The sequence below is a fragment of the Trichomycterus rosablanca genome, chromosome 21, assembly GCF_030014385.1.
Source record: "Trichomycterus rosablanca isolate fTriRos1 chromosome 21, fTriRos1.hap1, whole genome shotgun sequence".
Classification (NCBI taxonomy): domain Eukaryota; kingdom Metazoa; phylum Chordata; class Actinopteri; order Siluriformes; family Trichomycteridae; genus Trichomycterus; species Trichomycterus rosablanca.
In genome coordinates this window covers 4,202,476-4,222,050 of record NC_086008.1, presented here as the reverse complement: position 1 = coordinate 4,222,050, position 19,575 = coordinate 4,202,476, and the positions used below count along the sequence as shown (strand labels likewise).

The window sequence follows — 19,575 nt, the reverse complement described above, 5'->3', positions numbered from 1 at the left end:
TATTTAATATTTCAGATGATTAATTTTATTGTTTTGTGTAAAGATGTAGTGTAGATTGCAGCATATGCTGCTACCCTTCTTTACCCCCTAACTTTAATTTTAGGTGCAGAGGTAAAGTGTGTTAACTGAAAATATTGAAACAATACTGATTTATTCATTCAGGCCATCACTCGTTCATTTTTAATAAGTGCTTCGTCCTGACGTCCAGAGTTGCGGTAGATTTGATGAGCAAATCATAACTATTTACAGGACACCACTCAAACTGGTGTACCTGCAAGAAATAAATATTAATACACACAAACCAAACTACTTTAAAACAGTGAACAGAAGTGAGTGTCAAACCCAAGACCACAGAATTTATGTAATAATTAGTAAAAAAAAAAAAAAAGTAAGTAAGTAAAAAGAAGTAAAAATATGTATCTGCAGGTTTAGGGTGCATGAATGGTAAGTGGTTTCAATATGGACTGCAGACAGCATTTCCCCCACATTCATGGTATATAAAAATGTGACCTATTAACCCTTTGATGCACAAGCTAAGCAAACCCCTTCTAATGCACAACATCCATTCAAGAATATTTTCATATGCACATTTGTCAGTTATTCATGTATTTTCTGTCTTAGCTAATAAAAGCTATCTATACTAGAATATGTAAACAGCTAGCAAGCAAATAATATTGGACATATTCAAGATTCAAGAGCCTAATCTTTGGTTGTCTTTCAAAAGATCAGTAAATATGTTTTTGACTACAAACACTTAGAAATGTCAGTAGTTTCTGTCAAATTCCATAGTAAATACATAAGGGTCATTTTTGACCCATGTTGTGCATTAGAAGGGTAGTGATACAAAAATGATTTTTATTAAAAAAAGTAAAAAATATAAAACTGAAATAAGGATTTGTGATGATCAAAAACAAGTTAATTGAGGAATTCATGGAAGCTTGAATGACGAAATTAATTTATTGCAAAGAAAATAGAAAATAAAAACTCAGTTGTGTCACTTTTGACCCAGGTTGTGCATCAAAGGGTTAAGCAAAGAGCCTGCCATGTTTTCCTTTGTAAGCGATAAAGACTGTAGTAAAGTAAATGGCTCAATGGCTCCATACCCTGTACAGAGAGTCATTATATGCCTTATGTGTACCTCAGATACGAATGATAGTGCCTTAACCAGACAGATGGTGCTGCTATTGTGCAAGCATTGAGGAGAAACCCTGTCTGACCTTCTTCCCCTCAGACACGGCCAGTTTAATGTTAGTGGTGGGTTACTGGGTTAGAATAGTTCAGTGTCAGTGTGACTAGCATGAGGAATGTAAACAAACCAGTCCGGGTCTGAGCTCTTAAAATGCTGTTTTGTCAGTCTTTCGACACACTTGTTTGGGTCAAATAGCTTTAATATTTCTTTTACATGTTTAAATACTTTGTAAATACAAATAAAAAGTAGTTTTACATTTACAATAGAAACGACCATTCCTTGTGGAGTAAACTGCGCTCTGACTGCGCAACAGCGCGGAATGTTGATGCGCATGAACGCCCTCACACCAGCGCCCTGCTCGTGTTCGTGAGGAAGGGAGAATATAAACAAAGTGAAAAGAAAATTAAAACATAATTCACTCTTTTATTTATCTGAGGAGAAGGAAAACACCTCCGGATAATTTATTCATGGATTATTTGAAACGAAAAGTATAAATGAGGTATGTACTGTTTAACTGTTAGCGCTAACTGTTCAACTAGCAACAAGTGTTTACATCCTTACAGCACTTAGCTTAGCATAGCTTAGCATAGTTCAGTTAGCCGCAGGGTGTTTGGATTTCAAAGGGAATAAAAAGTAAATTAAAACTCATGTTTTAAGGACACAATAATCGAATGGCTAAAAAGGAGAATTAGTAGTAGTTTAATCTGTGTTGTGTAGCTAAAACTGCAGAAGTTTGCTAGTTTTGATAAAGTTTGGCTCACTTAGAAACCAGAATTAAATAATAGGATTAAACTAATCGGGATATAAATAATATAAACAGGATGTAAATAATATAATCAGGGAAACTAAACAGGACAAAACTGTAAGTATGAAATGATCAGGATTGAATGACTAGTGCAGAATGATAATGGCAACATAGTCAGCATTAAATGTTATATAAATACAATTAAATAATATTGCATATGTGTCCAGATTTTAAATCATTTAACAAAACAAGGTAACCTGTGTGGAAAAAAAACCCATTTCATATCACAGGATGTAGTTCAAAGTTCTCCAACTCCTATATAACTCATCTAAATAACTGATTACACCTCCACAATTAAAAATGAAAGTTATATGTGTATTTGTATGTGTGTATATATGTGATAATGACTTCCAAATGAAACATTCTAGCTGTTATTTACTGTAAACCAACATTCTGTGTTTTACTTCTCAGCTCTGTTATTCTAAAACATGATAATGACAACATAGTCAGTGTTAAATGAATATAATGAAATAATATTGCTCATGTGCTCAGATTTTAAATCATTTAACAAACCAAGGTAACTTTTTACTGTGTTAAAAACATATTTCATATTGCAATATTTAGTTTAAAGTTCTTCAACTCCTATATAACCTTATCTAAATAACTGATTACACCTCCACAATTAAAAATTAAAGTAATATGTGTATTATTTAATTCTTTACATAAAAATAATTTACTTGTCTTTGTAAATGTTTAACAGTTGTAATAATGATAATGACTTCCAAATGAAACATTCTCGCTGTTATTTACTGTAAACCAACATTCTGTGTTTTACTTCTCAGGTCTGTTATTATAAAACGTGATAATGACAACATAGTCAGTGTTAAATGAATATAATGAAATAATATTGCTCATGTGCTCAGATTTTAAATCATTTAACAAACCAAGGTAACTTTTTAACTGAGTGTTAAAAACATATTTCATATATCAGGACTCGCCGCTGCATCTTTGTTGGGTTCAAGTCGTCAGGACTTTGACTGGTAACTTTAATTCTTAAGACAAACAGTCATAAACATGCTTTCATATTATGGACCAATGTTCCGTGCTTTACTGTGCTCCCAAATGAAGCATTTTAGCTGTTATTCTCTGTAAATTAACCTTCTGGGATTTACTTCAGGTCGCTTCTAAAACAATCCGCTCTGGTGCGACAGGTGCCTTGACTAGCTAAGCTGGATAGACGACCAGTTTGGGTTTCCAGTGGAGAACTACCATTCCCTCCAAAATGGCGAGTGTACTTGCATCAAAGATAGGCCTCATTTCCCTGCGGAGGAAACAACCCAGGACCTTTAATGTGAGAATTGTGATGATGGATGCTGATCTGGAGTTCAGCTGTGAGGTGAGTGAACCATCATCTGCTTTCACACCTCACCCATTAAACACTCATCAAACATTCAGTATGATCAGGTGATCTGAGGATGTTCTATATAACCAGATATCTAGTGAAAGCCTGGTGTTGTAAAGGACATAGCAGGGTGTGTTGGCTCGAAATAGGATTGTCCTTGCAAGTCATCATTTTATTTACATCATAACATGTGCATGAATGATGAGGCACTTTTGGAATGTCGGGTATTTACATATAAGCCAGCAGGTATTGTTTTGATGTGCAATATTTACGTTTGCATGGGTGAGAAAACGTGATCGTCCTTTATGTCTGCCGATCTGACAGTATTTGGTAAAGTATTTGGTAAAGGAACAAATATTAATCATCTGTATCAACTCTGGGAAGATACAATTCCTCTTTAATTTCTGATTGCACCTTTAGAAGCAATGAGTCCAACTATCGTTCATTATTAGTTTTCATTATGACTCAGTGCATCTTTAAATCAGACACAGGCTCGGGTGGGATCGCTGGGATCCAGGGTTCGAATCCCCAGCTCTGCAAATGGCCGGTTTATTGTGTCGTGACTATGTCTGTTGGGGGGAGTGTCCAAGGCCCGACGATGAATTGGCGTTGTTGTTCACGATGGATTGTTACTGCATTGCACCCAGTGATTCCGGTGAAACATGAGCAGCAGTAAACATGAAAATAAACTTTAATTTCATCTCTAGTACTTGTTTATTTAATCTCATTTTAATTTATCCAAATGATCCTATGGGAAAAAATGAGTTGCAAAGAAAAATAATAAAAATTAAATAAACTTGTACATGAATGCCCTTTTGTGGGGACTTTAAGTTACATATTGTAAATCACAGTGGGACCAGATTGTAGATAGCTAGGGGGAGAGAGATGCATTGTTTGTGTTGCCTGGGAAAAATGGATAAAAAGCTTTATATCAGGGTTTTTTAAACTTCTTCGTCCATGTGACCTACATTTTGTCCATGGTTTTTTTACCGCGACCCAGACAACACAAACAATGCATCAAAACAAAACACAAACCCAGATATACTTAATTAAATGGAGGCAATCTGGTCCCACTGTGGTTTACAAGATGTAACGTAAAGCCTCCACAAGAGGGCGTACTTGTACAAGTTTATCACGTGTTTTTGTCTGTTAAAATTTGTTGACTTCATTATTATTATTTTTCTCTACAACCCATTTTTTTGGCTCCAGACTCAACAGGACCCACCCACCCATGGGTGTCCCAGAATTTAGTTTGGTTCCTTTAAAGGTTTCCTCCTCGTAATATTGCCCTTGGCTGCTTATTAGGGAGTTTTTGGTCATAGAATTATAAAAAAGTTGGGCATCTACACAGACATGATTGACCTGAAAGCCCTGAGCGAAGGGTGGCCAAAGCCCTGTGATGGATTGGCGTGTTTCTTGGTGGAACCGGACCCACAGTGACCATGACCAGGTTGATAAAAATGACAAGTTTTCTATAAATTGTGGCTGATTTCTAGTAAACCTCTTGGTGGCAGCATATCTTCAGAATGAAGGTACTTCCAGTTTCACTCCTGCTGCACCATAACAGGGCTCTAGAGTGCGACCAATTTGGTCGCACATGCGACCTAATTTCTCAATGGTGCGACTAAAAAAAATCTCAGGTCGCACCGGTGCGACCAGGCGTCCGAGGGAAAAAAACAACAGACACACATTAGGCCAATATCATGGTCTAAACCAATCAGAGATAGTGAAGGGCGGGACAATATTGTAGCGGTGATATGTGAGCGACATTCAGCTCAGCCAATCAGAATTCAGCACCAGGTTTATACACGTGCGTTCGGACGTTCTGCCGTAAGTTTAGTTTTGTTCGGGTTCTGGAGCTCGGCGGTGTAAAGTGTTGTAACGCTCACTTAAGTCCTGACTAAACAGTTAAAGTGACTCTACCCTGTCGTGTGCCTTTATTCCCACACCTCCACCACCGCACAGCAAAAGACCCGCAGCATCCCCACCGGACAGCGGCTAGGTGAGCCGACCCTCTACAGTAGCAAGGGGCTAATGCTAGCGGTAAAGTGCCGCGATAGTGAAAGTAAAAACACGACAATATTTTCGTTAAGTAAAATATAAAAATAACTAAAAGACCAAAATATATTACAATACATGTAGTCAAAATACACAGTGAGTGCACAGCAAGCGATTTTGGGAATCTGTGTAAAAGATTCAGTAAAGCCGATAATATAATGCACTGCATTTAAGATTACACTCTAACACACACACAAACATATACATATAATTTTAAATATACACACACATATAAATAGATATACACACATACATACACATTTACTCTATTATTTTTATAATTTTTATAAGTGTGCTATAATTAGTCTGTAATACTATAATTAACTGTAAAGAAGACAGTGGCCGGCAATAGTATATTTGTGACTGGTTCTAATACATTTTGAATTGAAAGGCTGAAAAAGCACAATGCATCTATAAAACACATTACATGCCTCGATAAATGCACTGCCCAAGTGTCCCCTCTCCCCACTGCCTTTCAGCGGCAGGCAGCAGCAAACAGATCATCAGACGAGGCCATGTTGACCAGATTGTTAGTTATTTACAAGTCAATATTGCCTGTATGGACAGTGATTAAAAAAAAAAAAAAAAAAAAAAAAAAAAAAGTGAACCTGTAAAACTGCGGTGTTAAATGCGATGCGGTCGAAAATTTGGGTGCACCTAACTTTTGTGCTGGTGCACCTAAGAAAAAAAGTTAGGTGCACCAGTGCAACCAGTGCAAAACGTTAGTCTAGAGCCCTGCATAAGGGTTTGGTGTTTAGCCTCCGGTTCTGACACCTGTGAGACTATAACGTCAGTCATTAAATTTGCTTTCCTTCATCCATAATCCTCACCTCTCACTGTTTTCCAGCCCGGAGCAAAGCTGAAGTTTATATTTTCTGGGATGATGAAAACATTTCCTGAGCTCTGCTGCTGTAGGGTCGTGATTAAAACGATCACATGGAGCGTGGAACTCTGCCCTGAAACCTCAGGAAAACAAACAATGGGATTGTGGGTAGTGGGTGTGCTCGCTGATTTCCCCAAAGTAAAGGTGGTGCTTTGTGGGAAGTGTAGCGATGCACGGTCGAACCTGAGTTGAGTGACGGTGCTGGTGAGTGTGTGTGGAGCATCGTGTTGCTGTCTGGGAAAGATGAATTATTTTTTGACTCGCTTTTTTCGTGCATGAGTGCATGTCCTGGGTTCGATCCACAGGCGGGGCGGTCCGGGTCGTTTCTGTGTGGAGTTTGCATGTTCTCTCCGTGTCTGCATGGGTTTCCTCCGGGTGCTCCGGTTTCCTCCCACAGTCCAAAAACATGCAGTCAGGTTAATTGGAGACACTGAATTGCCCTATAGGTGAATGGCTATGTGTATGTGTGTGTGTCCACCCAGCGATGGACTGGTGCCCTGTCCAGGGTTTTACTGTGTGCCTTGCGCCCATTGAAAAGCTGGGATAGGCTCCAGCAGTGTGTGTCAGCAGTCTCACCCTTTCTACAGATTCTAAACAAACAGGCCTCAGGTCGAATGTTATCTTAAACTCCTCCGTTTGATCAATTTCTCATTTTGTAGAAGCACAAATACAAACGAGGTTTGATGGCGTAAAGCTTGTTGTTACTTAGCAACGCATCACCGGTTACTTGGCAACACGTCAGTGGAGTGATGCAGGTCTGGTGTTAAAAGCCGCGATGGTGTGATAAATATCAGCACGGTTAGAACCTTTCTCCACCAATTAGATTGTAAGGTGGGAAGTAAATGTTGTGGATGTGTTTTTATATATGTATATAGGTGGCCTGGTCTGATGAATCACGTTTTCTTTTACATCACGTGGATGGCCGGGTGCGTGTGCGTCGCTTACCTGGGGAACACACGGCACCAGGATGCATTATGGGAAGAAGGCAAGCCGGTGGAGGCAGCTAGTGTTCTACTGGAAAACCTTGGGTCCTGCCATCCATGTGGATGTTACTTTGACACGTAGCACCTACCTAAGCATTGTTGCAGACCATGTTCACCCTCTCATGGAAACATTACTCCCTGATGGCTGTGGCCTCTTTCAGCAGGATGATGCGCCCTGACACAGAGCTAAAATGCTTCAGGAACGGTTTGAGGAGCACAACAAGCACTTTGAGGTGTTGACTTGGCCTCAGAATTCCCCAAATCTCAGTCCAGTAGAGCATCTGTGGGACGTACTGGACAAACAAGTCCGATCCATGGAGGCCCCACGTCACAACTTACAGGAGTGAAAGGATCAGCTGCTGACATCTTGGTGCCAGATATCACAGCACACCTTCAGGGGTCTAGTGGAGTCCATGCCTCGACGGGTCAGGGCTGTTTTGGCAGCAAAAGGGGGACCAACACAATATTAGAATTAGAAAGGTGATCATAATGTTATGCCTGATCTGATATGTATATACATACACCTGACCATGAGCTTGTTAGACGTAGTGATATCTGTGATCTTTTCTGTTAAGTTAACTGTTATCGAAACTTTGAAGCATGTCTGTGGGAATTTGTGCCCATGGACAAAAGTGCCTTTGTTTGGCTGGGCTCCGAGTTCATTCCAGAGCTGTTCATTGGGACTGAACAAACAGTCAGGACTGTTCCTTCAAACCAAGCTTTTGTTCATGCTGGAACAGGAAAGGGTCTTGCCAAAAAATGACCTTTTATTTATTGGTTTATTGATTTATTACAGCTGTTAACGTTTGTAGTGGCTGAAACATGTCTATTATAATAAAGCAGTCTTTTTTAAATGAAACGTTCTCATACACAGACGTTCATGTTGAGGTTGTGGCTCAGATTTTATTTTTGAGACTCGATTCACTTAAAGGCGACGGTTTGAAATAACTAGAGTTAGAAAAACAACCCGGTCGTCTGCAGTCTGTGATTGATTGATATTAAACCTCAGGTGTGTGAACAGGTTTATACCACACAGTGTGTCTCAGTGCACCATCCCATTATTTCTGTATCTTTATTAATCAGATCTGATCTGAGGGGTGTGAAAACTTAATGTTTGTCTGTTTGTCTGAAAAACCTCGTCACCGGCTCGTCCTCGACGGTGAATAATTGCCGCCCGGAGGAGAATCATCAGCGTGCTTGATTGGTCGGATTCTAAATGGCAGGTTGTCATGTGTGAACATTAGAGCAGATGAAAACACACCTCGAGGAGTTCCTGTCTCTGCATTTATGGAGCTTTAATGATGTTTACAACACCGAGCTGTCCAAGTCCCAGTCCTGTCCACATGCTTTATCCAAATGGCTGAAAGAATGTGGACGCCCCTTCTAGTTATCGAGTCTGGGTGATTGAAGCAACATTTATTGCTAACAGGTGGAACGAATAAACAACTATAAAAATGAAGTGCTTTTTGTGGCAACAGTTTGCAGAAGGCTCTTTTCTGTTCCTCCATGACCGTGGCTCTGCACAGACTTTCAACCTTAAAGAAATTGTTTTAGAAGGTGAAGAGAACTCCAGTGGCTTTAACGGAGTTTGGGACACAGCCACTGTGCACGTGCGCTTTACAGTTCAGCCACAGGTCTTTTTGTCCAACCTCAGGGCCTGACCTCACGAATGTTTTTGATTAGATAGATAATGTAACTATAGCTATATATACATAGTAATATATTCATAATAATGATGATAATAATAAAAATAGTAATAATAAGCATAGGAATGGGAATATTAGGTGTGTATAATAATAAGAATAAGAATAATGTAATATAATAAACAATTATTAGCAAAGGAATGGGATTACTAGGTGTGTATAATAATAATCATAATAATAATAATAATAAATGTAGGCTTAGGAATGGGAATACTAGGTATGTATAATAATAATAATCATAATAATAATAATAATAAAAAATGTAGGCTTAGGAATGGGAATACTAGGTATGTATAATAATAATAATCATAATAATAATAATAATAATAATAAAAAATGTAGGCTTAGGAATGGGAATACTAGGTATGTATAATAATAATAATAATAATAATCATAATAATAATAATCATAATAATAATAATAATACATGTAGGCTTAGGAATGGGAATACTAGGTATGTATAATAATAATAATAATAATAATAATAATAATAATAAATGTAGGCTTAGGAATGGGAATACTAGGTATGTATAATAATAATACTACTACTACTACTACTGATAATAATAATAATAAATATAAGCACATAAATGGGAATACTCGGTATGTATAGTAATAATAATAATAATAATAATTATAATAAACATAGTAATGGAATTTTAGGTATGTATAATAATAATAATAATAATAATTATAATAAACATAGTAACGGAATACTAGGTATGTATAATAATAATAATAATAATAATAATAATAATAATAAGTCTTTTTATTATTATAAGCATAGAAATGGGAGAACTAGGTACTATTTAATTGTTATTTTTATTTTTTACTAAATAACATGTAAATTTTAGTAACTATAAATAGAGTGTTAATGCGTATATAATTATGCAGATATGTGTGAGGTAGAAAGTTGTATATAAAGTGCAGGTGCAAAATGATAACCAATGATAATAAATAACAAATAATAGGTCCAGTAAGTAACTCGTGAAAAGCTTTCTGGAATAAATAGTGGCTGTTATAGCTGAAAAAGTGGACTAGGATGCCCAACAAGCTCATGTGCACGTTATTTTGGCCACATATTGTATTACTAATAGAGCTGAACAGTGAAGTTCTAGTTTATTTAATTCATCTCATTCATGATAAGCATAGTTGATTTGATTATGGGTAATAACATATTAAGTTCTCATTATTCAGACAACTTACCTCTAAGCAGGTACCTCGTAATGTATAAAGTGTAATAAAATAAATGACGAGTGGAATCGTTTAGCTTTCTTTAGGGCAGAGGAGCATTCCCTTAAGAAGTGCCGTCCAGACTCGCCGTTATTCAGCCGAGAACCTCCAGATTGCTTTAGTTATATTCTGCGCTGGAACTGGGTTATGATCTGTATCAATTTCATGCCTCACAGAATGTTTTCTCAGCTTAACTGTTTGAAATGCTCCTCCTGGCACTCTGAAGAATTCGTTCGAACCCCGGTCAGCTGTATTTGAGCTTAAAGTAATAATCTGACCTGAGATGAAACTGACACAATTTATTCATTACCACAGATGTAGCCGGTCATCCAAGATGTCTGAGCTTCCAAGGGCTTTTTTCTTTCTTTTCTTTCTTTTAGTATTTTACTGAAGTGCATCATTTTACCCTGAGGAAACATTTCCTTACTGTAGTAGATGTGGACGGCGGCCTCAGAACACAAATCGACTGTTTAAAAATGTTCGTTCCACCACATGATGGAAGCCTTGATGCTCGCCCTGAGGGCTGAATTAAGAAGAGCCAGACCTGTGGCTGAAATGCTGTGAGGTTCAGAAGGTTGTTTGATCATTGCTTCAGGCTTGATCAGGTCTGGTTCTTTATGCATTTTCTCCCTTTTTCTCTTTTTTAGCGCGTCCAATTGCCCGATTGCGTCATGCTTCCTCTCCACCAATGCCGATCCCTGCTCTGATTGAGGAGAACGAAGCTAACCCACGCCCCCTCCGACACGTTGGCAGCATGCCGTATGCATCTTGTCACCTACACTTTGATCAGCACTGTGTACAGAGACACACACCCTGATCCACACACTCTTCCCGTCTCTGTGCAGGCGCCATCAATCAGCCAGCAGAGGTTGTAATTGCATTAGTTATGAGAGAGTCCCTATTCGTCTTTTAATATCCCAACCCTATCTGAACAACAGGCCTATTGTTGTTTACGTGGCTGCTCAGCCCAGGCAGGCAGAGCTGAGACTCGATACTCAACACTCGATGTATTCGAGATCCCAGCTCTGGTTCTAGCATGTATTTTTACCAGCGTGGTTTTGACTTGATTGCAGCCAGCTACAGGTAGGCAGTAATGAGGGCACAGCAGTGGGGTCATGTGGCAGCGCATGGGTAGAAAACTATGCGTGCGGCTGTTTTTTAAATCTGTCGCAACAGGTCCGACAGTGAATGTGAGGGACCCGCCAATCTGAATGGCTTCCATAGGAAGGAACTATCTGCAGAAATATGGAATATTAAGGATTTTATATAGCTATTGTTTCAAAACGTACGATCTATATGGCTAATAGTATTAGGACACCTGACCATGAGCTTGTTGGAGGTCCTATTTCAAAAACAAATGGTATTAAAACAGAGCGACTTGTGTGTGGACGTTTCAGCTATAAGAACAGCCACTCTCTATTCACCAATCAGTCAAAAAAGGCTTTGTATGGCTGGTCACTGGTGTTGGTCAGGAAAACCTCAGTTAATGTTCCAGTTAATTCCAGAGCTGTTCAGTGGAGCTGAGGTTGGGACTCAGTGGAGTTTATTTAAACCGAGATTTTCTTCATGTCTTTATAGAGCCACAGTCATGCTGGACCAGGAAAGGACCTTCCCTAAACTTATTGTGACGTTGATTGATTTATTGTTGTGGCTGAAACGCATAAATTCAATCATTAGAATTGCTGTCCCAATACTTTTGTCCATATAGTGTACATGTCTGTTATTCACAGTTTGGTATGATCAGCATTATATATTATCTATTATTTCTAGAACGGTTTAACAACTGTTTCTTTCGGCTGCTCCTGTTCGGGGTCTCCACAGCGGACCATTCGTCTCCATCCCGCTTGTCCTGAACATCCTCCTCCGTCATACCAACCACCTGCACGTCCTCCCTCACCTCATCCATCCTCCTCTCCTCCTCAGCACCTTCTCCCCATATAACTCTCATCACTCTTCTGCACGCGCTCAGACCGTCTCAATCTGACCTCCCTATCTCTGTCTCCATCCAAAACATTCCGTCCCTCGAATGAACTCGTTCTTAATCTTGCCCATCCTCGTCAGTTCCAGCAGGAATCTCAGGATCTTTATCTCCACCTCCAGGTCCATCTCCCTGTCCTGTCTGTTTGTTCGTGTGTAGCATCATTTTCAAAACTAAACATTTGCATTGCACGGTTAATGTGTCTTGCATTTTCAGCACGCAGAAGATTGTGTAAAAACTATGACTGAGGAGGAAAAACCATCTGGGGTTTGTTGTTGAATAATGCTGAAGATGTTTTGTTGCCAATTGCTGATCCCCAGTTTAGCTCTTCTAAAGCTTTATGAATACTTAATGCAGATGTACGTTGCACTGAGGAGTGAGCAGCTCATATGCATCTCCAGCCCTGAGGCCCTTTTGTGTCTTGTTTACATGAACATACACCTTGTTTGCAAATGCAGGTGGGTCATTTTGGTTCCTGAATGATCACGTTGAAACCAGAAAGCTGTGCTGTTGGATTAATCTAATCACAATTAAAAAGAGTGCTGAACGGGCAGAGTTTCTGCAAACACTGTGATGAACTTGAGGAATAATACAAAGCTTTAGAGCCTCTACCTCAACCCACAGGGCGGCACGGTGGCTCGGTGGGTAGCACTGCCACCTCACAGCAAGAAGGTCCTGGGTTTCATTCCCAGGTGGAGCGGTCCGGGTCCTTTCTGTGTGGAGTTTGCATGTTCTCTCCGTGTCTGTGGGTTTCCTCCGGGAGCTCCGGTTTCCTCCAACAGTCCAAAAACATGTGAGGTGAATTGGAGGCACAGAACATGACGTTAAAATCCTAATAAAATAAAACAAATAACCTCAACCCACAGAACACGCTCAGGATGAACTGGAATCTCTCAAATGTGGAGGCTTTTATAGCCGTGAAGGGGGGGGGGGGGGGGGGGTACTATTGTTAATGCTTGTGGTTTAAGAATATAATGCTCAACAATAATTTGGGCTGCTCATGATGTCTTTTATTTGTATTCATTTTTTCTGTGCAGGTGAAGTGGAAAGGGAAGGACCTGTTCGAGCTGGTGTGCAGGACGCTGGGACTCAGGGAGACCTGGTTCTTCGGCCTTCAGTACGACGTGAAAGACGCTGTTGCCTGGGTCAAAATGGATAAGAGGGTAAAGTCAGGCATCAGACTGAAAACAGACACGTAAATATCTCCTGATGGCTGGCGGCGACCCGCAGCAGGACGTAGGACATTCCTGTTCACACCTCATTGGAAAGATCAATCAGATTAAAATTGTATCTGATTAAAAGAGGTGTGGAATCCCTTCAATAATCCCTTTAAAACTCCCTTCCCGAAGGCATTTCTTCTCCTCTCGGGTTTATTAGGGACATGAGGAGAAATCTCGCTTTGAGTAAGATGATCTAGACCAAAAACACCTCCTGTGAGATAATGAAACTGCTCAGCGAGCATGCAGAACGTGCATTAACTACTCATTTCTATAGATCTTTTGTATATAGACATCTGACGGTAAGCTACATAGAATAGAATAGAATGCTGGTGTTCATCATGTATACAGATACAGCGGTACCTGAGAGGTTCTGAGAGTGGCGGCAAGTTTAAAAGACGTTGAGTTTCAAGGTATTTATTCCCACAGGGATGTTTGGGAACCTGTTAATGCGTTCCATGATCTCGTGGAACTGCATATATTTGAGGCTAATGTAAACTAGTGGGGTTGTTTGACAGTAATACACTGAAAATAACAGAAATATGATATAAAAAACACCAAAAATCAATAAAAAATACAATAAAGCCTCACACAAAGCTAAGCAGCACCGCCACACTCTATTGGAAACAATGGCTGTTTGTATCGCACGCCATCGAGTTTAAGGGAAACATCAAATTTAAGGGCACAAACTTCTCGACGAAGGGCGTCTGGTTTCAAAGATTTTAGGGAAGTTTAGGGGACGTGGAGTTACAAGGTACGAGTGAAATGATTGTCCGCGTATCTCAGCTTGTTTGGAGGCTGGAGCCAGATGACCCATGAGGGTTAAGAGCTTTGCTCAGGGCCTTCTGCTCAACATAGCTAGGATTCAAACCCACAACCTTTCAATTGATAGCACAGAGGTCTTCCCACTGAGCTCCCACTGTACAAGGACATCTCGTTCGAAAACTTTGGACAGAAATATTGTGTTGACCAGTCGCCATCGTAACAGCATCCAGTTCTCTGAGAATCTGGTGCTTCTCTAAAAATCTTAGCACTTCAGACCGCCACGCCACCCAAGCGCCCCATTTCAGTGCTCACTAAACGTTTAATAAAGATAATGACTTGTTTGTTTCCATGCATTTATTATGATGGTGTGATTTAAAGGTTTGTTTATGTGCATGTTTGTTTGTAGGTTTTGGACCATGACATGCCCAAACAGGAGCCCATAGTTCTGAACTTTCTGGCAAAGTTTTACCCTGAGAACGCAGAAGAGCTGGTGCAGGACATCACCCAGCATCTGTTTTTCCTGCAGGTGAGGGGCAGCATGCATCAGTACAACCACTAACTGAAAAGAAATGATTCCACTATGCAGTTTTTCTTATTTTGTTAAAAGCCAACAGAACAGATAGAATAGAATGCTTTTATTTGTCATATAAACATATATAGGTGCACAGCTTGTTTGGAGGCTGGGGTCAGAGCGCAGGGTCAGCCATTGTACGGCGCCCCTGGAGCCGAAAGGGTTAAGGGCCTTTCTCAAGGGCCCAACAGAGTTTGAATTCTCAACCTTCAAATTGATAGCCTAAAGCTCTACACACTAGGCTACCACTGTCCCTAAATAAACATCAAGCCCCATCTGAGACCCTTGATTTGGCACCGGTGGGATTCAAACCCATGCCTTCGAAGAGACTGGAGAAACACAAAAAGAAATCCAAAGTGGGGAAGAAACAAAAGGGTTATAAACTCGCACTTAGAACTCCAGGGTGATCACTAATGATAAATCTAATAATTAGGTAAAAGTGAAGCGAGCAGCCACTTGAATAGTGTTGTAGGATGACCCGAAAGCAGCAGGACCGACAGTTACACTGTGAATTATAAGCAATGACCTGCAGTCGTTTAGAAGTTTAGAAGACAGAAAAAAGGAACACTTCAGTGAAATTTAAGTTTGTCATGATTGGAGGTTGTGTGTTTGACTCTTACTGCCGGGTTTTTCGTCCATGATTTTTACAGCGACCCAGGAAACACAAACGAGGCATCAAAACAAAACACAAAACGAAAAAAGAATTAATTAATAAAAATGGTGGCAATCTGCTCCCACTATGGTTTACAAGATGTAACATAAAGTGTTCGTTGATTTAATTATTATTATTATAATGAAATTATTAAACCCTGTCCTAGAGCACCACATCTGCAGCAATGTATGGATGTGTGAGCATCATGATATGGAGCTGCTTTTCTGCATAGTTGTGCTACGCCAAATAAATCAAACACAGAAGTTTCAACAAGACAAAAAACCCAAACTGAATGTAAAATGACCCAAGACTGGACCTAAATTAAGGTAAACGTGCTGGTGTGGCCTGGCTGATGTCCAGACTGGCTAGGTTAAGAGTTTGCTAAAAGCAATAGGACAAAATTAACTACAAAAAAGTCTCGTCATAGACGTTTCCATTTACAGCATTTATCCAAGGCGTCTTACAGTACTGTGAGAGTATATTATCTAAGCAATTGAGGGTTAAGGGCCTTGCTCAAGGGCCCAACAGTGTCAACCTGGCAGTGGTGGGGCTTGAACCAGCAACCTTTTGATTACAATTCCAGTACCCTAAACGCTAGACTACAACAGTCTTTGAGACTGCTAAAGGAAACTTGTATCGATGTGTTTTTGTTTTGTGGAATTAGAAGACAGAATATCAGTTTTATTTATACCAGTTTCATCTTTGGTTGCACTTTGTTTGCTATAATGGATCTGAAACGTATTCTCTGTAGTCTTGCTGTTGAAACACACAGCCGACTGTATCTCTGTGAACTCTTTTATTTGTGTCCTCACATCCTGTTTGGTTGAGAGAACACGATCACTCAGATCCTCTTTCCTGGCCTTAATGGATGTTGTCGGTCGCCGTTCGGTAAGGGTCACTCGTCTGCACCTCTGCTTAGATCTAAACGTCATGCCACCTTCTGAACAGCTTCACACAGTTCTTGTGTATGTGGAGGCCTAGCTGAGTCATTCCTGCGTGTGGGTGTTTCAGCCGCACACACACACACTGCTAACAGGTGTGTATCGGATCATAAACACACACCTTTGGATTAAATTGGAACACCTGACCTCACTGAAGGTCTGTTGACTAAATGGCTTCAAATTAGCACAATACACACACAATACAAAATGTAGTTTCCCAGAAGAGTGAAGACTGTTGTGCTCATAAAGGTGAGCAACTGAATATTAATGCCCGTGATTTTACCTGTTAAAAATAATGACTTTTTCTGGCCTGTTAGTAATATTAAAATACGTTGTTGGTAATTGGTTTATCATGAACATTCTCAGTATGGATGGTAGCACGTCTACACTGGTATGTAAACACCACCTGTCTGAGAAATCACATTACTCACTGATTTATATAAACGGCAGGTTCTCTTAATGAAATACATCAACATCATTTGCTTCTGACAAGCAGCACAGACTTTTCTATTTAGATTACAGTGCGCTGTATGTACGAGGGATCTTCAAAAAGTTTCTGCACTTTTATGTTGTGGTTATAAGCGGTGAGGATGGAAGGAGTAATCGGTCGTGTCTGAGATACCGAGAGACGCTTATAGTCTGGATTTAGCTCCTTGTGATTTCCACCTTTTTGGATGCTCAGAGAAGCTTTAAGGGGAAGAAGATTTTCAAGAGCTATGAGCTCAACCAAAAACAGTTTCTGCTGATGGTATCACAAAGTTGATATGATGCTGGGAAAAAATACATCAGAAGGTGACGATGTACAAAAGTGATGTAGTTTGTTTTTGAAATTCTTAATAAATAGAGTTTAAAAAGTGCAGAAACTTTTTGAAGAACCCTCGTATATACAGTATGTATACCCTCGTGTATATATACACACAATTTTCTCTAATGGTTCCAGACTGTTTATTTGAATCTGTTTTTTTAATAATCTCAGGATTATTATTGTTATTTATTCATTTTTTATTTATTTATTAGGACTTTAACATCATGTTTTACACACTCTGGTCGTTTTCATGACAGAAACGGTAGTTACAAGGTTCATCAGTTCACAAGTTTAACATCAAACGCAGTCATGGACAATTTTGTATCTCCAATTCACCTCACGTGCACGTCTTTGGACTGTAGGAGGTAACCGGAGCTCCCGGAGGAAACCCACACAAACACGGGGAGATCGTGCAGACTCCGCACAGAAAGAACCTGGACCGCTTTACCTGGGAATCAAACCCAGGATCTCCTTGCCGTGAGGCGACATTGCTACGCACCCAGCCGCCGTGCCGCCCTCTTGCATTATTAAAATGTAAATACAAAAGGAAGCCGGGTGAACATGAGGAATTGATCTTATTCATATTAAAGCCTTTCATTCTTTTTTCCCCAGACAAGAAGGATATGCTAATCCTGGGTCGGCTCATCGATCAGACACTGTTAGTCAATTATCAATTACCTTTCTGTGCTTGGACTGCATTTAAGCCCCAGTGCTTTCTGTATAAGACTCAATACTGAGATGAGTTCACTTAGATAATCTGTACAGGCGTGTGGGAAAATAGCAGCACCAGAGAAGCTCTTGTTTTATTTATTTGTGTTTATTTGATTGTCATTGTGAATAACCTTCAGATGACCTCAACACTGAGGATGAAAAATGAAACGATGATTTTGAGGTAAAAGATTTGAGGTGAGGAAATGTAGATAGAATTGAGTGCCTTTATTGGTCATACATACATATACATGTGTGCGGTACAACGAATCTCTTTTCTTTGCATATCCCAGCTTGTTTGGAGGCTGGGATCAGAGATTGTACGGCGCCCCTGGAGCAGAGAGGGTTAAGGGCCTTGCTCAAGGGCCCAGCAGTGGCTGCGTGGCAGAGCTGGGATTCGAACTCTCAACCTTTCAGTTGATAGGTCTACCCACTAGACTACAACTGTCCCTGTCTGTATATATAATACAATATACAATATAATAATATATATAAATCACACCTGCTGGCGGGATCTTAAAATTTAAGAAATATTAAACTAGTTAGTACTTTAAAAATGTTGTTTTAATAGTTTAAACACATCAGTATTTATTAGATGATAACTAGTTAGCGTTAAGGAACTCAGATAGCATAGCAGGGATCTGGTGGTTTGAATCTCAGCGGTGCTATTGGCCGGTCTGGCGTCTGCACAGACATGATTGGCTCATGATTGTCTGAGGATGGTGACCAAACAGCCTTGCCACTGGTTAGTGCACCCGTCGGTGTGCGCTCAGTGCCGGTCCCAAGCCTATAAAAGAGTTAATAAAAGGGTTGCATTAGGAAGAGCACCCGGCGTAAAATTTTACCAAGTTTGGTATGTGGACCAGATCTGCTGTGGTGACCCCTGAATATCTGAGCAGCCAGAAAAAAGTGAAGTGGCTCATCAGCAGATTTAGGTTCAAGCTCGTGTCTTGACCTGTCAGGTTCAGGAAGGTAATGATCTCTGAGGTGATGCTAATGATTTCTGCTGAGGTTTTTCTCCTTCTACCCCTCGCTTCTGTTAGCAGACAGAAACTCACTCAGCCATTTGTGAATAAAAGTCGGAATGCCATTTAACAGCTGCTAAGCTACTACATTAAAATATCTCATACTTAAATTATTAATGCTCGGGACTTTTAAGTCGGTCGTCGGTTTTGCGGTTCACATCGGGATTCATTTATTAATGCGTAATTATGCTGCGTTTGCTGGCACCGACATTCGGTTGCTCATTGTTCATGTGAAGCAGTTACTGCTCGGGACCGTGAGCCGCAGCTCCCAGGTGACAGCGTTTGGCGCCGGAGTCGGTTCATTTGGCAGAGCCGCGTGTGGTATTTTACAGACGTCTGGCAGACACTTGTGGCTGCGAGTTTGATTTGTGCAGCTCACGAGTGTGAGAGCAGAACTGCAGGTTCATTTATTTGATGGACTGTAGTGAGCTGCTGTGGTCTCTCCACAGGTGGCTTTTAGAAATACTCCAGCTGCAGGGGAATTATTTCCTGGACATGGACATTTCTGGAGCTTTTTTTCATAACCAGACAAAAGTATCTGGTGTCATCTGTGTCCGCTTTATGCCCAGCGCCTGTCCCGAGAGACATATCGTCCGGAATTTTATTTGTACTTTAATCGGAATTCTGTTTGTCCCTCAGTGGGCAGATGTATGAAGTGGTCACTAGCGTTTGTGTTATTTTACTCATCTAAATATTTTTGTCAAATGTATACAGTGG

The 19,575-nt window shown here is 40.1% G+C and overlaps 1 protein-coding gene across 1 annotated transcript in view; it reads left to right on the top strand.

The window, feature by feature from the left end:
- Positions 1-1,560: 1,560 nt before the first annotated feature.
- Positions 1,561-19,575, top strand: part of nf2a (NF2, moesin-ezrin-radixin like (MERLIN) tumor suppressor a) — a 48,990-nt gene continuing 30,975 nt past the window's right edge. Inside the window, exons 1-4 of the mRNA XM_063017629.1 lie at positions 1,561-1,688; positions 3,112-3,330; positions 13,212-13,337; positions 14,563-14,682. Of these exons, the coding sequence (XP_062873699.1) occupies positions 3,217-3,330; positions 13,212-13,337; positions 14,563-14,682 (360 nt within the window). The 5' untranslated portion in view covers positions 1,561-1,688; positions 3,112-3,216. The remainder of the gene's footprint in view (positions 1,689-3,111; positions 3,331-13,211; positions 13,338-14,562; positions 14,683-19,575) is intronic.